Source organism: Paramisgurnus dabryanus, chromosome 3 (genome assembly GCF_030506205.2).
Source record: "Paramisgurnus dabryanus chromosome 3, PD_genome_1.1, whole genome shotgun sequence".
NCBI classification, from domain to species: domain Eukaryota; kingdom Metazoa; phylum Chordata; class Actinopteri; order Cypriniformes; family Cobitidae; genus Paramisgurnus; species Paramisgurnus dabryanus.
Window position 1 is genome coordinate 40075360 of NC_133339.1, and position 16583 is coordinate 40091942.

Genomic DNA, 16583 nt, shown 5'->3' on the forward strand with positions numbered 1-16583 from the left:
CCCTTGATAATATAGTTTTGTATATTATTTTGCATTTCTGTCAAAAGGTCCTTCTAAAAATTACACACTGCACCTTTAATTTAAGAATTTTTAGATATTTTTACTGAAAACAAGACAAAAATACTAAGAATTTTTTTTCTTGAAAATAATTTTTTGAAATGATTTTCTTTCAATAAAAGAAAAAAAACTTTCAATAAAATTTTCCAAAAGATGCTTTTTGTCCTTTAACTCTTTCGCCGCCAGCATTTTTCATGATTTTCACCAAAGTTTAATGCCTTCCAGAAAATGCTCCTTTTTAAATATATAAACATACAATATATGAAATAAAAGAACAGACCCTCTGCTTTCAAACTAAAAAATCAGTTTAATCCTATGTGTTCTGTTTTTATCACCTCTCAAATATTTGTAGGTTTCATCAAAAACACCAAATTTTGAGCAAAAAGCTGAGATAATTCAATTTTTGTGAAGGACTTTTGATAGGGATCAGATGCAGAGCGATCTTTAAAACGGACATACAGCTGTTTGCCCTAGGGCAATACTTCCAGGTTTATAAGTTGCGGAACCACCTGGTGGATAATAGCGGTATTGCAGATTGACGAGATAACTCGTCAAGGGCGGGGAAAAAGTTAAGGTAGTTGTTATCAAGCTGATATATGTACAATTGTTCATTTTTGTGATAAGTTTCATTTTAGCTAGTCATTTACTGCTATAGAAATGGGGCGTGTCGTTATGATTGCGTGGTTGAATTGGACATGCGAGCATTTGGGCGGGAGTTTGATACTGCGGCTCCGCCTCTGGCTCCACGGACGATTCCTTCTGCGCATGCCCTGGCTCCAAACTGATGTTTTTACGTAACATGGCAGCGCTCCTGGTCGGACATTTTTGGCCCCAATTCATTACAATTGAAGAAAGCAACATTGCATAGTCCATCTATTTTTACAGTCTATGTTAATACATCAGTATAATGGTAGCTGTCCAGAAGTGGTTATGGGGAAAACACCAAATTCGAGTTCACGGCTGAAATGCACAGGATTCTCTACCGCAAATCTATTGTTAAGACTCAGTTAACGTTATTGCTTTGTTTTTTGTCCTGTTGGTTGCTACGTTACCAATGGAAATGAATCTAATTCGCATTACTTTTCTGTATTTGCAAACTTTGCAAAGATTTGCTTTACATATACAGAAGATGGAAACCCAGCTATTGTTGGTTCATGTTAGCTAATGGGTCTAGTGGTTAGATAGTCGTAACCCGAGAGTTGCCGGTTTGAGTCTCATGGCAGACAGGTTGCGACTGTGCACCTTAACCTAATTGCTCCACGGGCGCTGGGATAGCTACCCACTGCACCGGGTGCTCACGACTCACTGGGATGGGTTAAACGAGAAGTTACGTTGCATACTTGACAAGCATGTCACTTTCATGAATTAACTGATGTTAACAAATACAACCTTATTTGATAAACCATTTCTTATATCTAAATAAAAACTATCTATCTACTTTCTGCAAGGGCACAGACATATGGGGCGATGAAATATTTCATGCTTACCTGAACTTAAGGAGTCTTTGGTTTGATTTATAATGTACTTGTCAGGAGAAACACAGAAATCACTTGTGCCCTAGGACAGATCACACAAAAGCTCACAATCGCAATTCCACAATTGGTTTTCAGCAACAAGAGAACAATGAATTTGATAAATGTGTTTACACACGGCAGTGTCTCAACAACTCAAGCGCAACACTCTGCTGTCTATATTACAGCCATATGAAGAGTTCACACAGAGGCTAATGTTGTTGGGAAGATTTGTGGATTGTAAGGACATTGAATGAATCACTGCCTGTGATACAGACCTGGAAATTTGTCCTATAGTATCTAAATAACATTATTCTTAAGAAATCAAAAGAGTTAATTCTGACCTTTCAGATTTCTATCCTGATAGGGATGTGAGACAGGACAGGGAATAAAGGGAAGATGAGAAGGGGACTGGAAACGACCCAAGCAAAACTCACAGGTCACATGTTGTCTGTTAAAACCGTCAGATTTTTGCACGTATGACATACTTTTTGCTACAATATCTACAAATTAGATTATATAATTTGGGGTTGAGACTTACTGTATAACAAAACTAGGTTTGTTTGAGTGAAATTTTCAACCAATCGTGCTTAGCAAATAACCCACAGGCATCACAGCTCTACTGCGTCTTTTGTCACGATATATATATGTATGTATATATATATAGATAGATATATATATATATATATATATATATATAGATATATATATATATATATATATATATATATATATATAGATAGATAGATATAGATAGATATAGATATAAAGACTCAATAATCCTCTTACATACAGATGTGGAGCTGGCATGGCACCATTTTAGATCATACACAACTAAAAATCGTCATTTAAATGATGAATAGTGGATGTCTGGACTAACCGAGCGTGTAGAGGTGTAACAATAACACTGCTGTTGTTTCCACTCGGTCTTGTTATCAGTAAGGGTGGATGTAGTTAAGCACTACAGGACTAATCCACTATACTGCAGATGTCTGACCTCTGAACTGAGCTCTCATTGAGAAGTCTTAAGCTCTCTTCCCTACAGACTGATGCTGATGCTAGGTACAGGGCTATCTCAATAGCAAAAGATGACGCTCAGTAATTAAGCCAATTCTTTCATACTATATAGTCCAACATTAAAATATAATTGCTTAGGAAATGTATTTATTACTAATATATTAAACAATCTGTTTATTTTTTCCTAAACCCCTGATGATAGAGTCCAAACATCAGAAAAATATCGGTCTATACTTGTGTTTTTTATTATAGATGAGGAAAGCAGATGCAAAAATACCCAACAAATGATGGGATGGCTCTACAAGTAACAAAAAATACTTTTACTAATTCTAATGTGTGCATTTTTATGATGAAGAAACAACATTATGGATGTGAGATTTCTCCATTATGGATGTGACCATTCTAGAAGCTGCACTTTATAAATTTTAATATAAAGAATTTGTGTATAGGGTATAATGAATTTCTATTGCATTTCATTAATATGTGAAATATATGTGGTTTTACTTGCGTTGGATTTGTAAAATGTCATTTCTGACTTGAGAATTATTTAACAAATTAAAAGAAACAGGATAAGGATAGGGTTCATATAGTGGGATGGAAACATTGTATTAAATTTCTTTGGAACAATTAAATTTTTTTATATTACAATTTTGTCTGGATAATATACCAGACTGGCACCTCTTTTGGCATACGTTAAATCGTTACACTATGAAAACTTAAACAGAGACCCCACATTGGTATTTAATCCACTTAATATTGACATCTTATATAATATCAGTACGTTTAAAAAACCTTTTGGTAAAAACTTTACTTTTTCATGATAAGCTTGACATTTGCATTAAATTGCTCGTATCACAAAGCCTGAAACAGCAAGTCATTCTCAAGTATGCTTTAAGCAAATTTTTCCTTTTATAATGGAGTTTTTGCCCTTTAAGTGATTATTTGCACACAGGTGTACAGAGCGGCTATTTGCACCTCAATATTCTAAGCTATCATAAACTTTACATTTCATTCAAAGATGTGTACCCTGGAAGTAAAATTCAAATTACACATGATATTTTGAGAAATGTATATGCGCAGGTGACAAATCCATTCATTCACTCTTATTTTTCCTGTTTTCTGTGTAAATTTTTAAAACGATGGTTACACAGATTGTCATATTAAGATTATTACATTCAGCCACTTAAAAACAAAAATGCGAACCATATAGGTTGTTATACTACACTATACATATTATACTTTTAACCATACATATATTTCTGTAATATATACCAAAAATAAATATACTTTTCACATCCCCTCTGTGTTTCCTTTCTGTTTTACACTCAGGACTGTTTTTGTGATATCTGATATATTTTTCCTTCATTTCCTGTTATTTCCTATTTATAAGTTGTTTCCTTAGAGTAGATTATCTTTACATTTTCTTATTCTGTTCCTATACGCCTTCTTCAGCCTGCCGCCATGCCGATTCCAAAACGAGGCTGTGAGGGCTGGACGTCCACAGCGTGCACATTAAACCTATTGTTTGGAACCGGGATGATGGTCATTCAGCCATCAAAACACAGAAAATACATAATTTTACAAACTTCCACAACACAAAGAACCTCAGAAATCATGAATTATTAAAATGAAAAGGGACATGTGACCTAATTTTTTAGATAAGAGCAGCACAATGTGTACAATCTCAGCCTACTATATTCCTATAATTAAGTACATATCTCCAATAAAAAAACGCAAGGCTTGAATACATTAAAAACTTTTCTCCAGTAAGATTTTTTAGCACATACAACAGAAGCAGGATTCCTTTCTAACTACATAACATTTGTACACAACTTTGGGGGTTCATTTGGGTTTTACCTCTAACAATACTTGCACAACGTAAATACTTTAGCTTGATATCAAGTCAATCACACGTTATTAAGTCAATTTTTATGTCTTAAAAAACAAAAAAAATATGTGGGACAAACTCTTATGATCGGATGTGTCCCATAAGCCTCGAAAAGTGAAGCCTCTAGCTCTTTGATCACCCCCTGGTGGCTGGCTGCAGTACAAGTCATAAACCCGCCCTCTCCATTCAAACAAATGGGACTCTGCTCGAAATAAAAAAATATTTACACTTTCAATAAAAGTTTCGGAAAGATGGTTTTGGTCCTTTCAAGTAGTTGTTATCACGCTGATATATGTTCAAGTGTTTATTATTGTGGTAAGTTTCATTTTAGCATGTAATTTGATGCTATAGAAACGGGGCGTGTCGTTATGATTGGCGTGGTTGAATTGGTCGCACGAGCATTTGGGCGGAAGTTTGATAACGCGGCTCCGCCTCTGGCTCCACGGACGATTCTTTCTGCGCATGCCCTGGCTCCAAACTGACGCTTTTACGTAACATGCCGGTGACCGTGGTCAGACATTTTTGGCTTCAATTCATTACAATAGTGGGAGGCGACGTTGCGTTGTCCATCTTTTTTTACAGTCTATGCTTATGATCTATACATACTTAGTTTGTTGTCAAAAATATTGTATTGCACTATACTGGTGTTTTGAAGAAAAGTAAACATGCTTGAGAAATTAGCGATTAGCCAACAGGCTAAATTCCAAAACAGATATTACTGTATGTGACGTAAATTTTTTGTGTCCGTAAGGTTCAATTAAATGTAAACATTTTAAAATGTTAACATTTCCAAATAAATTTGCAGATTACTTGCATACATTCTCTTATTAGGAGGACCAAGTCAAACATTTCTATTTTTATTTCATTTTGAAAGAATGTTTGGGGGATAATTGAAAAAATGTCAATGTGGTGTAACCGGTCTGTGTCAATTGGCGTAACTAGTATTTTTTAAATTAAAATATAAATTAATTAATAAAAAATGTGGAATAAAATATAATCATCTAGTTTGGTGTAATATGATTTTTTTACAAAAATGTTTACATAATTTGTCAAAGATTATTTAGAAAACAGAGCTGTTTTCAGTATATGTCAGGACAAATATTACAAAAACGCATTAAAATAATACAATATTTAAAATTATATTTTAAAAAGATTTTTTATGATTGCGCTTACATGCCATCAAGGTAGATTAAATCATTCTTTGGCGCAATTGGCGTTCACACCATTTGACATTTTCAGGTCCATTCAGTCTTAAATTTCATAAAAATGGTGCAAATGTATTTTTATTGCATAAAATTAACATAAATACACTATGTGCATTGAAATAAACCTGATGCATGCTTATTTTATGCACACAGCACAAAAGTTTTTTAAAAAGATTTATTAATTTCTCATCTTGACTAACCGTTTTTGTCCCTGACCCATGTTCACAAGCGCTATTCTCATCCCAAATTAGGTAATATGTCCCTTCTAATTATAACAATCCATGCTTATATGAGGTTCTTTGTACTGTGGAAATTTGTAAAATTATGTATTATGTGTTTTGATGGCTGAACACATTTAATACACAGCATCTCTGTACTAAACAATAGACTTAAAGTGGACGCTTTGAAGGTCCATCCCTCACAGCTTCCATTTCTAAGAGTGTTTTCACACCTGCCTTGTTTAGTTTGTTTGAATTGTACCAGAGTTCGATTGCTCAATTGGTGCAGTTCGTTTGGGCAGGTGAGAATGCAGCAATCGATATCTGGTGCGCACCAAAAGCACACCAAACAATCGGTACGCTTTAAAACGAACTCTAGAGCGGTTCGTTTGAGGTGAGAACACGATCCGAGATCTAACTGACCTAACTGCAAAAGTACTGCGCATTTTGGACTAAACCAGCTGCCGTAGTCAGCTGCGCAGTGCATTATCGGATGAGGAAGTGTTTGTTGACAGTTTCTATTAGCAATATTAGCACAATGACAAATCGCGGCCATACCTGGAGTTGCGAGGAGGTGCGGGCGGAGCCTCAGAAATTTTGTGTCTTCGCCGTTTGTAATGCATTAAAACATTGTTTTCAAGCCGCATCCGCTATTCATTCTTAAAATGAACAGTTTGTCTAGAGTGCTGTATACAAACTATGTATAACAACCACAGATACATAATTACAGCAAGCAGCCGTCTGTCCATGGTGTCTCCTGTATTATCCTTCTTTTTGTTTACTTCCGGGGGTTCCGTTGGAATTTCGCGCACGTTGATTCTGACCAATCGAGGAGCAGTTTAGGAAATACATTCAAATACATGTGGCCAATGAGTGATGTTGATCTTATCACATGACAGAATTTTGGTTTGTTTCAACTGGTGCGGATCAGAGCAATCAGTGTGGTGTGAAAAAGTTACAATGTGTCATTTTTTGCTTTTGGTCCGGACCAAATGAACCGAACTACAGATGTGAAAACACCCTAAATCAACATGGCAGTCTGAATTATCACCATCATCCTTTACACCAAAAAAGCTTACGAAAAGAACCTCCCAACCACAACAATACTTTATCTTTTGTTATATTTTATACCAATATATAGTCTTAACTTAACACCTCCTATCCATATTTTCTGGACTATAAGTCGCACATTTTTTCATAGTTTGGCTGGTCCTGCGACTTATAGTCAGACACGACTTGTAAGTCAGTATGAATTAATTTTGACATATATGAACCAAGAGACAAAATTACCATCTGTAGTCGCGAAAGTCCGCTATATGCTGCTCCTGTATTTATGTAATTCAATGGATTCCGTGATGTGGAATGACGAGGCTGAGAACTTGATGCTCATTGGCTTGATCTGTTCATTTAGCCTATTCAACCTCCCAGGTATGTTCAGTATGCTATTGTGTATCGTGTAAATAACTGATAATGTTACATTAACGTACTGACACCTATTCAACTTGCTGTTCTGTGTGCCACTGTTTAGTTAAATAACTTGCCTTTCCAGATTAAATGCCTGTTCTTCAGCTTGGATTTTGTGAAAACATTTTCTAACTAAATGCGACGTGTAGTCCATTGCAACTTATAAATGTTTTTTCGTCTTCATGATGCATTTTTGATTGATGCAACTTATACTCCAGAACAACTTATAGTCCGGAAAATACGGTACTAAAACACATACTATTTATACCAAAGATCAAATATCTTTATCTGTGTTATTTGAAGGTTGTGGTATCTGTGGCTCCAACTGTGGTTGGAGCCTTGAGGCATGTCTGACCTCAGGAAAGTGTATCTCTGAATCTCATTTCACCAAGCCCTGAACAAAATTTCTATGTGTACTGTAAAACAATCTGACTATACAGTTCACAGCTATTATATACAGCTGTTGTTATGCCTGAAAGACATAGTCAAGACAGTCAAGACATAAGATGGCGAGACACAGAACACACATAGCTGTTTATAGCAGTGAAGTCATTGGAGTGTCTAATTTAAATGAGCAGGGCTTTGTTATCAGCTTTAGAGACCGACATACATCACAAGACACACAAACGCAGTCATTGAACCCTGCTAATCTCCTAAGAGTCTAACATAGATCCCACCTACAGTACTTAACCCTGACTTACAAACCACATTCATATTATTTCTAAAAGAAACACACTCTAGAAGAAGGGATGTGGGTGAATGGAGAGATTGATGTGGTTGATGTACATGATGATTTACAGTAAAAGTGTAAAGAAACACATTTACTCACCACAGCAGTAGCTGTACCCACTCCTAATGACGCCCAACTCATGATCAGGGTCAGAACCCCAAATACCATAATTCTGAAATGAGAAGAAAAACAGAGATGTGAGAGAGCGAGAGAGAGAGACACTACCAATAAAGAGTTTAGACACACATCTCATGAGGGTTTATGGTAAATGTTATAAATGCGTCATATAGAAAAACACAAATTTGATCCAAAGTGACTTACAAGGTATACATTTTTTATTACTATGTGTGTTCCCGGGATAAACCCATGACCTTTTGAACTGCTAACGCAATGCTCATCCAGTGAGTTATACAGGAGCATGTATATGTAATTCAGTTTAAATGATATTCATTCACATTTTAATGTTCATGCTCAGCAAGCAAACATACTTTACAGTGCATGAACATCGGGTAAAGTGCATCATCAGAAAATCACAGCACTTCATTTAAACCATCATATTTGCACATATTCATCTAAAAAACATTTAGATGTTCACAAACACATCTGCTGAAAATCATTCTCACATCAGACAGGAGTGTTTTATTACTAGAGTTGCAAATTTCCGCAAACTTTCAATGGGAACCTTATCTGGGGAATTTGGAAAATATTCCAAATTGCAATCTTATCGGAAATTTGTGAGAATTTATGGGAATTATTTGGAAATTTAGGGAAATTTATATTATGGGCCCTATTTTAACGATCTAAGCGCATTGTCTAAAGCGCACAGCGCAACGTATAAATGGGTCCCTATTTAGATGACGGACTTTGTAAACTGAAAAACTATTGAATTTTTATTGAAATTGTTATTTTTTTATTAAAACCTTTAAAAGCCGTTTTCTTTTAGTCATGGAAGTAAAAATAGCAGGCTTTTAATTGCTTTAAATTAGGGATGCATATCAATTAATCGCGATTAATCTATAGCAGAATAAAAGTTTTTGTTTAATTCATATATGTGTGTGAACTGTGTATAATAATTATGTATATATAAATATGCACACATGCATGTATAATTTTAAGAAAAAAATATATTTATATATTAAGTATTTATATTTATATATAATATAAATTATACATAAATATACAAATGTATATACACATGTAAACATTGCTTAAATATATACATGCATGTGTGTGCATTTAACTATACAAAGTTATTATACACAGTACACACACATATATGATGTAAACAAAAACTTTTATTCTGCTATAGATTAATCGCGATTAATTGATATGCATCCCTACTTTAAATGTATGGCTATCCAATATAATCAATGTAAGAAAAGGTTTGTACTGTAAAAATACTTTATTTGTAATACAAATAGATAAACAGGAGATTTTAGAGAATTTACAAACGGCTCTCCGCACGTTTCAGCACTCAGACAGCGTCAGTTTTTTTAAGCATTACTTAAAAATGTTTCTCATCACACCATATCCACAGAGTCTATGGAAAGCCGTTTGAACTTTTATTTGTTGTGTTCTTGATATCAACAATTCAATTTTCACTAGTTAAATTTTTAATTTTTGATATCAGATATTACATTTCTACTAGTATCAATGGCAATTCTTGATATCAACAATTAAATTTCCACTAGTAACAATGTTAATTCTTGATATCAACAATTCAATTTTTGATATCAACAATTACATTTCCACTAGTAACAATGTTAATTCTTGATATCAGCAATTTAATTGTTGATATCAACAATTCAGTTCTTGATATCAACAATTCAATTCTTGATATCAACAATTAAGTTATTGATATCTGTAAATGTATTTTCACTAGTGAAATGTCACCATAGGCTGCCATTCAAATTCAATTGTTGATATCAAGAATTAAATTTTATAAAATGAATTGCCATTGATACTAGTAGAAATGTAATATCTGATATCAAAAATAAAAATTTTAACTAGTGAAAATTGAATTGTTAATATCAAGAACACAACAAATAAAAGTTACAACGGCTTTCCATACAGAGTCATCATATACACTAAATCCGTGAGGTAGCATTTAAAAAAAAAACATAAAAAAAAAATCCATTTGTTTAAAGCAAAGCATTTATTTACTTACCAGGATGCAGGTGAAGCAGCTCTTTGTGCCTTCTAACGTCTCATAATCGGTCCTCATTTATGTCCAAGAGACTCAATAATAATCTTTTACATTCAATCCTTTAATCTTTCATATTTAAAAGCGTTTTTGTGTTGCTGCGCATTCATGTATGTGATAAGCAAACCCGCGTTGTCGTCCCGTTTTTAGGCGCATATTACTAATGCGCTCTTTAAAAAACATTGAATTTAGAGCAGGTTTTTGTTGGTCAATGGTGTAGTCTATTTTAGTTGCCTCAAAATAGCAGCGCGCCAACAATGCACCTGAACACAACTCGTTTTCAGACCAGAATGCCCATGGGCGCAAAAGGGGGCGCAAATGCATTTGCTATTTAAACAATGTGGCGCTAAACGTGAAAATTATAATTGCGCAGGGAGAAACTAGAAACTAGCAAAAGACACTTGCATTGCGCATTGCGCTGCATTCACTGGGTGTAAGATAGAGCCCTATAAATTAAGGAAATATAAACTATATCATATGGGTCAGTGACAAAAACCGCTTGGCAAGATGAAAAAATCAAAAATCTTTAAATAAAATTTAATGCACATGATGTATTAATTAGGGCTGCACGATGTGAGGAAAAGTTGCGATGTGCGATGACATTGTTTAATGTTGCGATGACAATGTGAGTTGCGATAACGTTAAATATTTTATATTTTTTCATGTTTTAGGGGCCATTCACATGTTGCGCCTAAAAATGCGTGGAAAACGCTAGACACGTAGGATATTGTCACATGACCTGCACGCTGCGCTTGTGTTATTCTGAAAAGTTTAAATGTTTTTGAAATACCTGGAAATAACGAGCGCGTCGCACCGCGTGCGAGTCGTGACCACAGCGCTTCCAGAGCGCACATACATTTGAAATAATGAACTTGAGCACGTAATAGACGCAATATGTGAATCACCGCTTCCACAGTACCTGTGTTTGCGGCGTCATCTCTCCTAAATCCAAAATAATTCCAGCTGAAGTGCTGTTCCTTTTTACCACAAGGTCTTCGTCTGACAACACATTTTCCTCACTCTTCTCTCCTTTCTCGCCCACAGCGTCGCAACTGACACCTCACAAATCAATCTGAGCGTAGCTGACTTGGGGGTTCCCCTGAACGCGCAAACCATCCGTGCGTCCCAAACTGCCTACTTCCATACTATATAGTATGCAAAGAGTACGAGAAGTAGTGCTTTTCGCCTACTATATAGTATGGAAGTATGCGGTTTGGGAAGCAGGGCATGTCTTCAGGACTAAACCTGACGGGTCAAACATTCATTACATGCGCTTACCGTTTTCCCTTCATTCATTGTGTCAAGGCTGTCTGTGAGTTCATATCGCGATGACGATGAAAATTCGATGTATCGTTAAGCCCTAGTATTAATGTTGATTTTATGCATTAAAAAAATTACATTTGCACCATTTTTATGAAAGTTGGACCTGAAAATGTCAAATGGTGTAACTGCCAATTGCGCCAAAGAATGAGAAATATTAAATATTTTATCCACCTTTATGGCATGTAAGCGTAATCATAAAAAAATAATAATATCATGTTATTCATTATTTCTAAATGTAAATTTTTATGTGTTTTTGTAATATGGCATATGCTGAAAAAAAGCTCTGTTTTCTAAATAATCTTTGGCAAATGATGTAAAAACAATCATCTCACAGTAAACTAGATGATTATATTTTATTCAAAAGTTTTTATGAATATATTTATATTTTCATTAAAACAAAATAGTAGTTACACCAATTGACACAGACTGGTTAAACCACATGGACATTTTGTCAAAATTGAAATAAAACCAAAAATGTTAGACTTGGTCTCAAAAAAGAGAATGTATACTAGTAATCTGCAAATTTATTTTGAAATTTTAACCCTTTTACATTTAATTGAACCATACACAAAATAATTAACTTTACGTCATTGACCCATATATAGACATAAATAAACATTTTGTTTGGTCGTAAAGAGACATGCGCATGCAAGGTAATACACATTTTGAAGGATCCTGATATTTGCGTTTATAAAGCCTTGACCCTTCAGAAATCATTCTAATATGAACACACAGAACAAGAAAGTGATGTGATCTACATGAATACATGCAAAGATGGAGATTTTGACATTATTTTATGTGCAGGATTCAAGAAATGATCTGTGCATGTTATAAGTACATGCAGGGGGTGTGGGCTTAAGGGCCCTTCAGTAAGCATGTGCATGTGACTTGTATTATGTGCAGGAAAGAAATTCAACTAAAATAGCATTAAATCTTGTTTTTTTAAGCAAAATTAAGCTGCAAGATTTTTCCTTGTTTTAAGCAACTCTGCAATTTCCATTAATTTCCATATATTCTCGTTAATTCCCATTGAAAGTTTCCAGCCTTGAAAATTACCTGAATTTTACAACGCTATTTATTACAGAACCGAAAATAAAATGACATCTCCCATTTGGTGAAATCTCCCTTGGTGATCTTATCGAAAACGTGCCTCAGAAAAGACAACATATATAAATAAAACCAATAGAAAAAGACCAGCTGTGAACATCTGCGCATCACGTGACCAAATAAGGAACTAGGAGAACAAGATGAATGGGTAACGGTTCCCCGGTGGCCAAATAATGGAGCCAAGGTTTCCTGAAACAGCCTCTCTCGTCTGTGGAAAGTCTTAAAAGCTCCAATAAAGTGGATTGAAAGCACGTAATAATTAGTTAAGGACGCACACATGCTCATACAGGCGGAGGGATCAATAAGCATTAGCCCGATAAGTGGAGAAAGGTCTGGGGTGTCTTCCAATAAGCCGAACAGAAAGAGAGATAGAGGCCTGTGAAATGATTAAGAGAGGGCCTGTCGGTGACTGGCTAACCGCAGGGCTTGATGCACTCGCTCATTTCACAGAGGTCTGTTTATGCAAGCGCCGGCATAACTTTACAGTGCATCCATCTGGGATTTAAACTAGCAGAGATAAACAACTCCAGGACACGAATATCAACAGTGCCGCAACACTAACCAACAATAAACAACCAGAGAAAATATTTCATGAGGTTGAATAGAGCAAAAATGTAGTTGCGGGGTGAAGTATTTGAACCCTTCATGACCTGACGACCTCAGAGACTCGTTTATATTACACATTCCAAGAATATTGATGAACTGAATGGTTCTGTAAAAATAATAGCACACATTTTCCTGGCGGTTCTGTAAATCTGATCTACAGTGGCAGAAAATATTTTCTTGTGCTGATAAATTTTGTATTAAAGACAAGATTTTACGAGCATTTTCCACATTGTACAATAAATGTTTAAACGTTGTGTGCCATAAAGATATGTTCCTATATCACATTACAAGCAACCCAACGTCTTGGGTTTGATTCAAGTCTCGCCTCTAGGTGGCCATGTTTGCACTGCATCCAGGCAGTTATTTCTGTCTGCAAGACTAAAGTCTTATCTACTTGAACTGGAAAAGACAGATATGCGTACAAAAGAAATTTCACAATTAAACAATACAAGTCGTTTAAGCTGTTGCGCAATCATATTGATAAAATTTATACCTTGCACTCTATAATTTTGGATAAAAGTGTCTACCAAATGTCTACAAAGTATGTAAATGTAACCGTGTTATGCTGTGAAGGTGTGGTCATAACCCTACTTAAAAAGTGGACGTGAAATCCAAACACAGATATATACAAAACCAATTTAACATTGCATTCTATTTCCATGTTAACATGATATTAGTTTCATGTTTATAAACATACAAAAAATCCTATCTGGTGTCTAAAGTAAAATAGCAGAATACTTACACTGCGAGAAGCCATCGAGAGTGCTTTGCCAATCCCAGGCAAGTTACAAGACAGATGAGCAGATCCAAAATAAGCAGCAGAAGATACGTTAACCATCTAAAAGAAACAGGACCGAAAATATACTGTTAGTATAATAAAGCAATAAGCCCCAAGAAGCAGTGGGTTACCAGTGCATTTTATAACCCCCTTAGCTGTTATAAAATGCACTGTAACCCAACTGCTGCGCGGGGCTTATTGCGTTTATAAAACAGTTACGTCATATGCATATAAGGATTTCATGAAAAAAAAAATACAAAAAAGTTGGTATTATATTAGTACAAATATTACTCTTCCGCCAAACAATGTAGTTCCTCAGAATCAAGTGTGACTGAAACAAAGCGCAGTTCCCAATCAACACAGACACAGCAAAGACACAATGAAAATATGATTTAAGACTGTGGTGTTTATTTTTATAAATCAACATTCATCTAATTTATACATTAACATTTATATTGTGCAACTGTTGGAGTGATGATCAAATATGCTTGGAAGCATGCTTAACTCTTTTCCCTTTCAGCGTTTTTTTTTTTTAAGTTGCCAGCCAGTTTTAGTTTAATGCCTTACAGAAAAATTATCTTCTTTAAATAAACATAAAATATATCAAATGAAAAAAAAGATGCTCCCCTTTTTAAAAAAAAAAAAAACCCTGTTTCATCCTACTTAATTTGTTCTCTTATCACCTCTCAGATTTTCAGCTAAAAGCGGCGATAATTCAATTTTTTGTGAATAACTTTTGTAAGAGATCAGATTCAGAGCCTGATCAAAACTTCTTACACTGTGTTTTAAGTTTTGAGTGAATGCGTCAGTGTTTAAGTTGGGTAAGATCGCCACCCAGTGGATAGAGGAAATATGAATTTGAGGTAGAAACTCCCCAGACAACGTTTTCTCTTTATCGACAAATGACTCAACAATATTTATTGACATTTATCTGGATATCGCCATTAATTGTGCAATTGTAGACAAATTATAAATATGATTAAAGACTGTGGTGTTTATTTTCATAAATCAGTACGCAGCAACAGTGGCGCAGTGATTCTTCTGTAATGCGGTCTGAACCGTGGGTTTACCGGGTTTATCACGTCTTAGAACGCATTTCAACCAATCAGAATGAAGAACCAGAACTGCCCGTTTTATAATTGGTGTTTTTATAATGTAACATTCATTATTGTGTTAAAGTGGAGTTAATGGTGCTCAACTAATGTCATTATATGACCAATGTGTAGATTTTTAGCGGCATCTAGCAGCGAATTGCAACTAACGGCTCAGTCCGCATCTCACCCTCTCTTTCAAATGCATAGAGAAGCTACGGTAGCCGCCACAGGACAAACACATAACGCACTCTGTAGAGCGGTTCGTCCATTTAGGGCTACTGTAGAAACATGGCGACGACTTCCATATAAGGGAGTATAACTTTTTTATTAACTCAGATTTCAACTCACTATTATTTATCCTGACAAGAGATGAGTTGCTACAACTTATAAAATATAGTGAAAATATGTCAACTTTATTTTATATATATTATATAGTAAGTTAAAATAAATTAATAATTTTTTATAAATTTCAGTTGATTCAACAACAAAATTGAAGGCAGCAAAGATTTTTTTACAGTGCTGGGTCAATACAAACATATTCTCTGTTAATTTAAGCCAACTGCCAGGTTCGCTCCTTTAAGATCCAATGTTAGATTGAAAATATATATAGTACTGTGCAAAAGTCTTAGGCCACCATGCATGCCAGAATTAGATTTTTTGTTTATGCAATGTTATAGTGATCATATATAATTAGGGCTGTGAATCTTTGGGTAGACAGCGAATCAATTCGATTCACGATTCAAAGGTTTCCGATTCGATTCAAAAACGATTTTTGCTAACCAGAACGATTCAATTCGATTCGATTAACAATCAAATTAGATTTGATTCGAATATTAACGATTCTGTTCAATAAATATTAGTATACATCTGCATCTTAGCAAATAAAAGAAATATTTGGGAAATTCATGACCATTTAATAGATTTTCAATAACTAGATTCAGGACTTTAGTTTAATAGCTTAACTTCTTAGGACTCAAAATACATTAAAGCAAGTAAACCAAGAAAAATAATACTATTCTACATATTCAATGCACCATAAGCTTTTATTGTAAACATTGCATACATTTCCTGAACATTTAGGAAATACAGCAAAGTGTGTAAATACAGCAAAGTGTGTAAAGGAGTAGCACTTCTCACCTCTTACCCTAAAATACTAGCTGCTTTAAGTGCAGGTATGTCTATCTTTAATGGCATGGCATCTGCGGAGATGGTTGCTAAGGTTCGTTGTATTTCCAATGTATTTTAACTCAGCTATTTCTACAATGTCTGCAAACTGCAACGGCCTTCGGACAATCTTTCAATTTACTTCGTGAAAACTGAAGTAATCTCAAACCTTTGATCGCATGTTGGCTGGTGTGTTGTTCTCCTTCGTGTCCCTCCAT

General features: G+C 34.9%; 1 protein-coding gene across 2 annotated transcripts in view; it reads right to left on the bottom strand.

Annotated features, from left to right (window-relative positions):
- Positions 1-16583, bottom strand: part of ttyh2l (tweety homolog 2, like) — a 77221-nt gene that overhangs the window by 13858 nt on the left and 46780 nt on the right. For both annotated transcript variants that reach the window (XM_065263320.2, XM_065263319.2), the window contains exons 5-7: positions 14072-14167; positions 8190-8262; positions 1545-1614 (exon numbers count right to left, since the gene is read on the bottom strand). In XM_065263320.2, coding sequence (XP_065119392.1) covers positions 1545-1614; positions 8190-8262; positions 14072-14167 — 239 coding nt within the window. The remainder of the gene's footprint in view (positions 1-1544; positions 1615-8189; positions 8263-14071; positions 14168-16583) is intronic.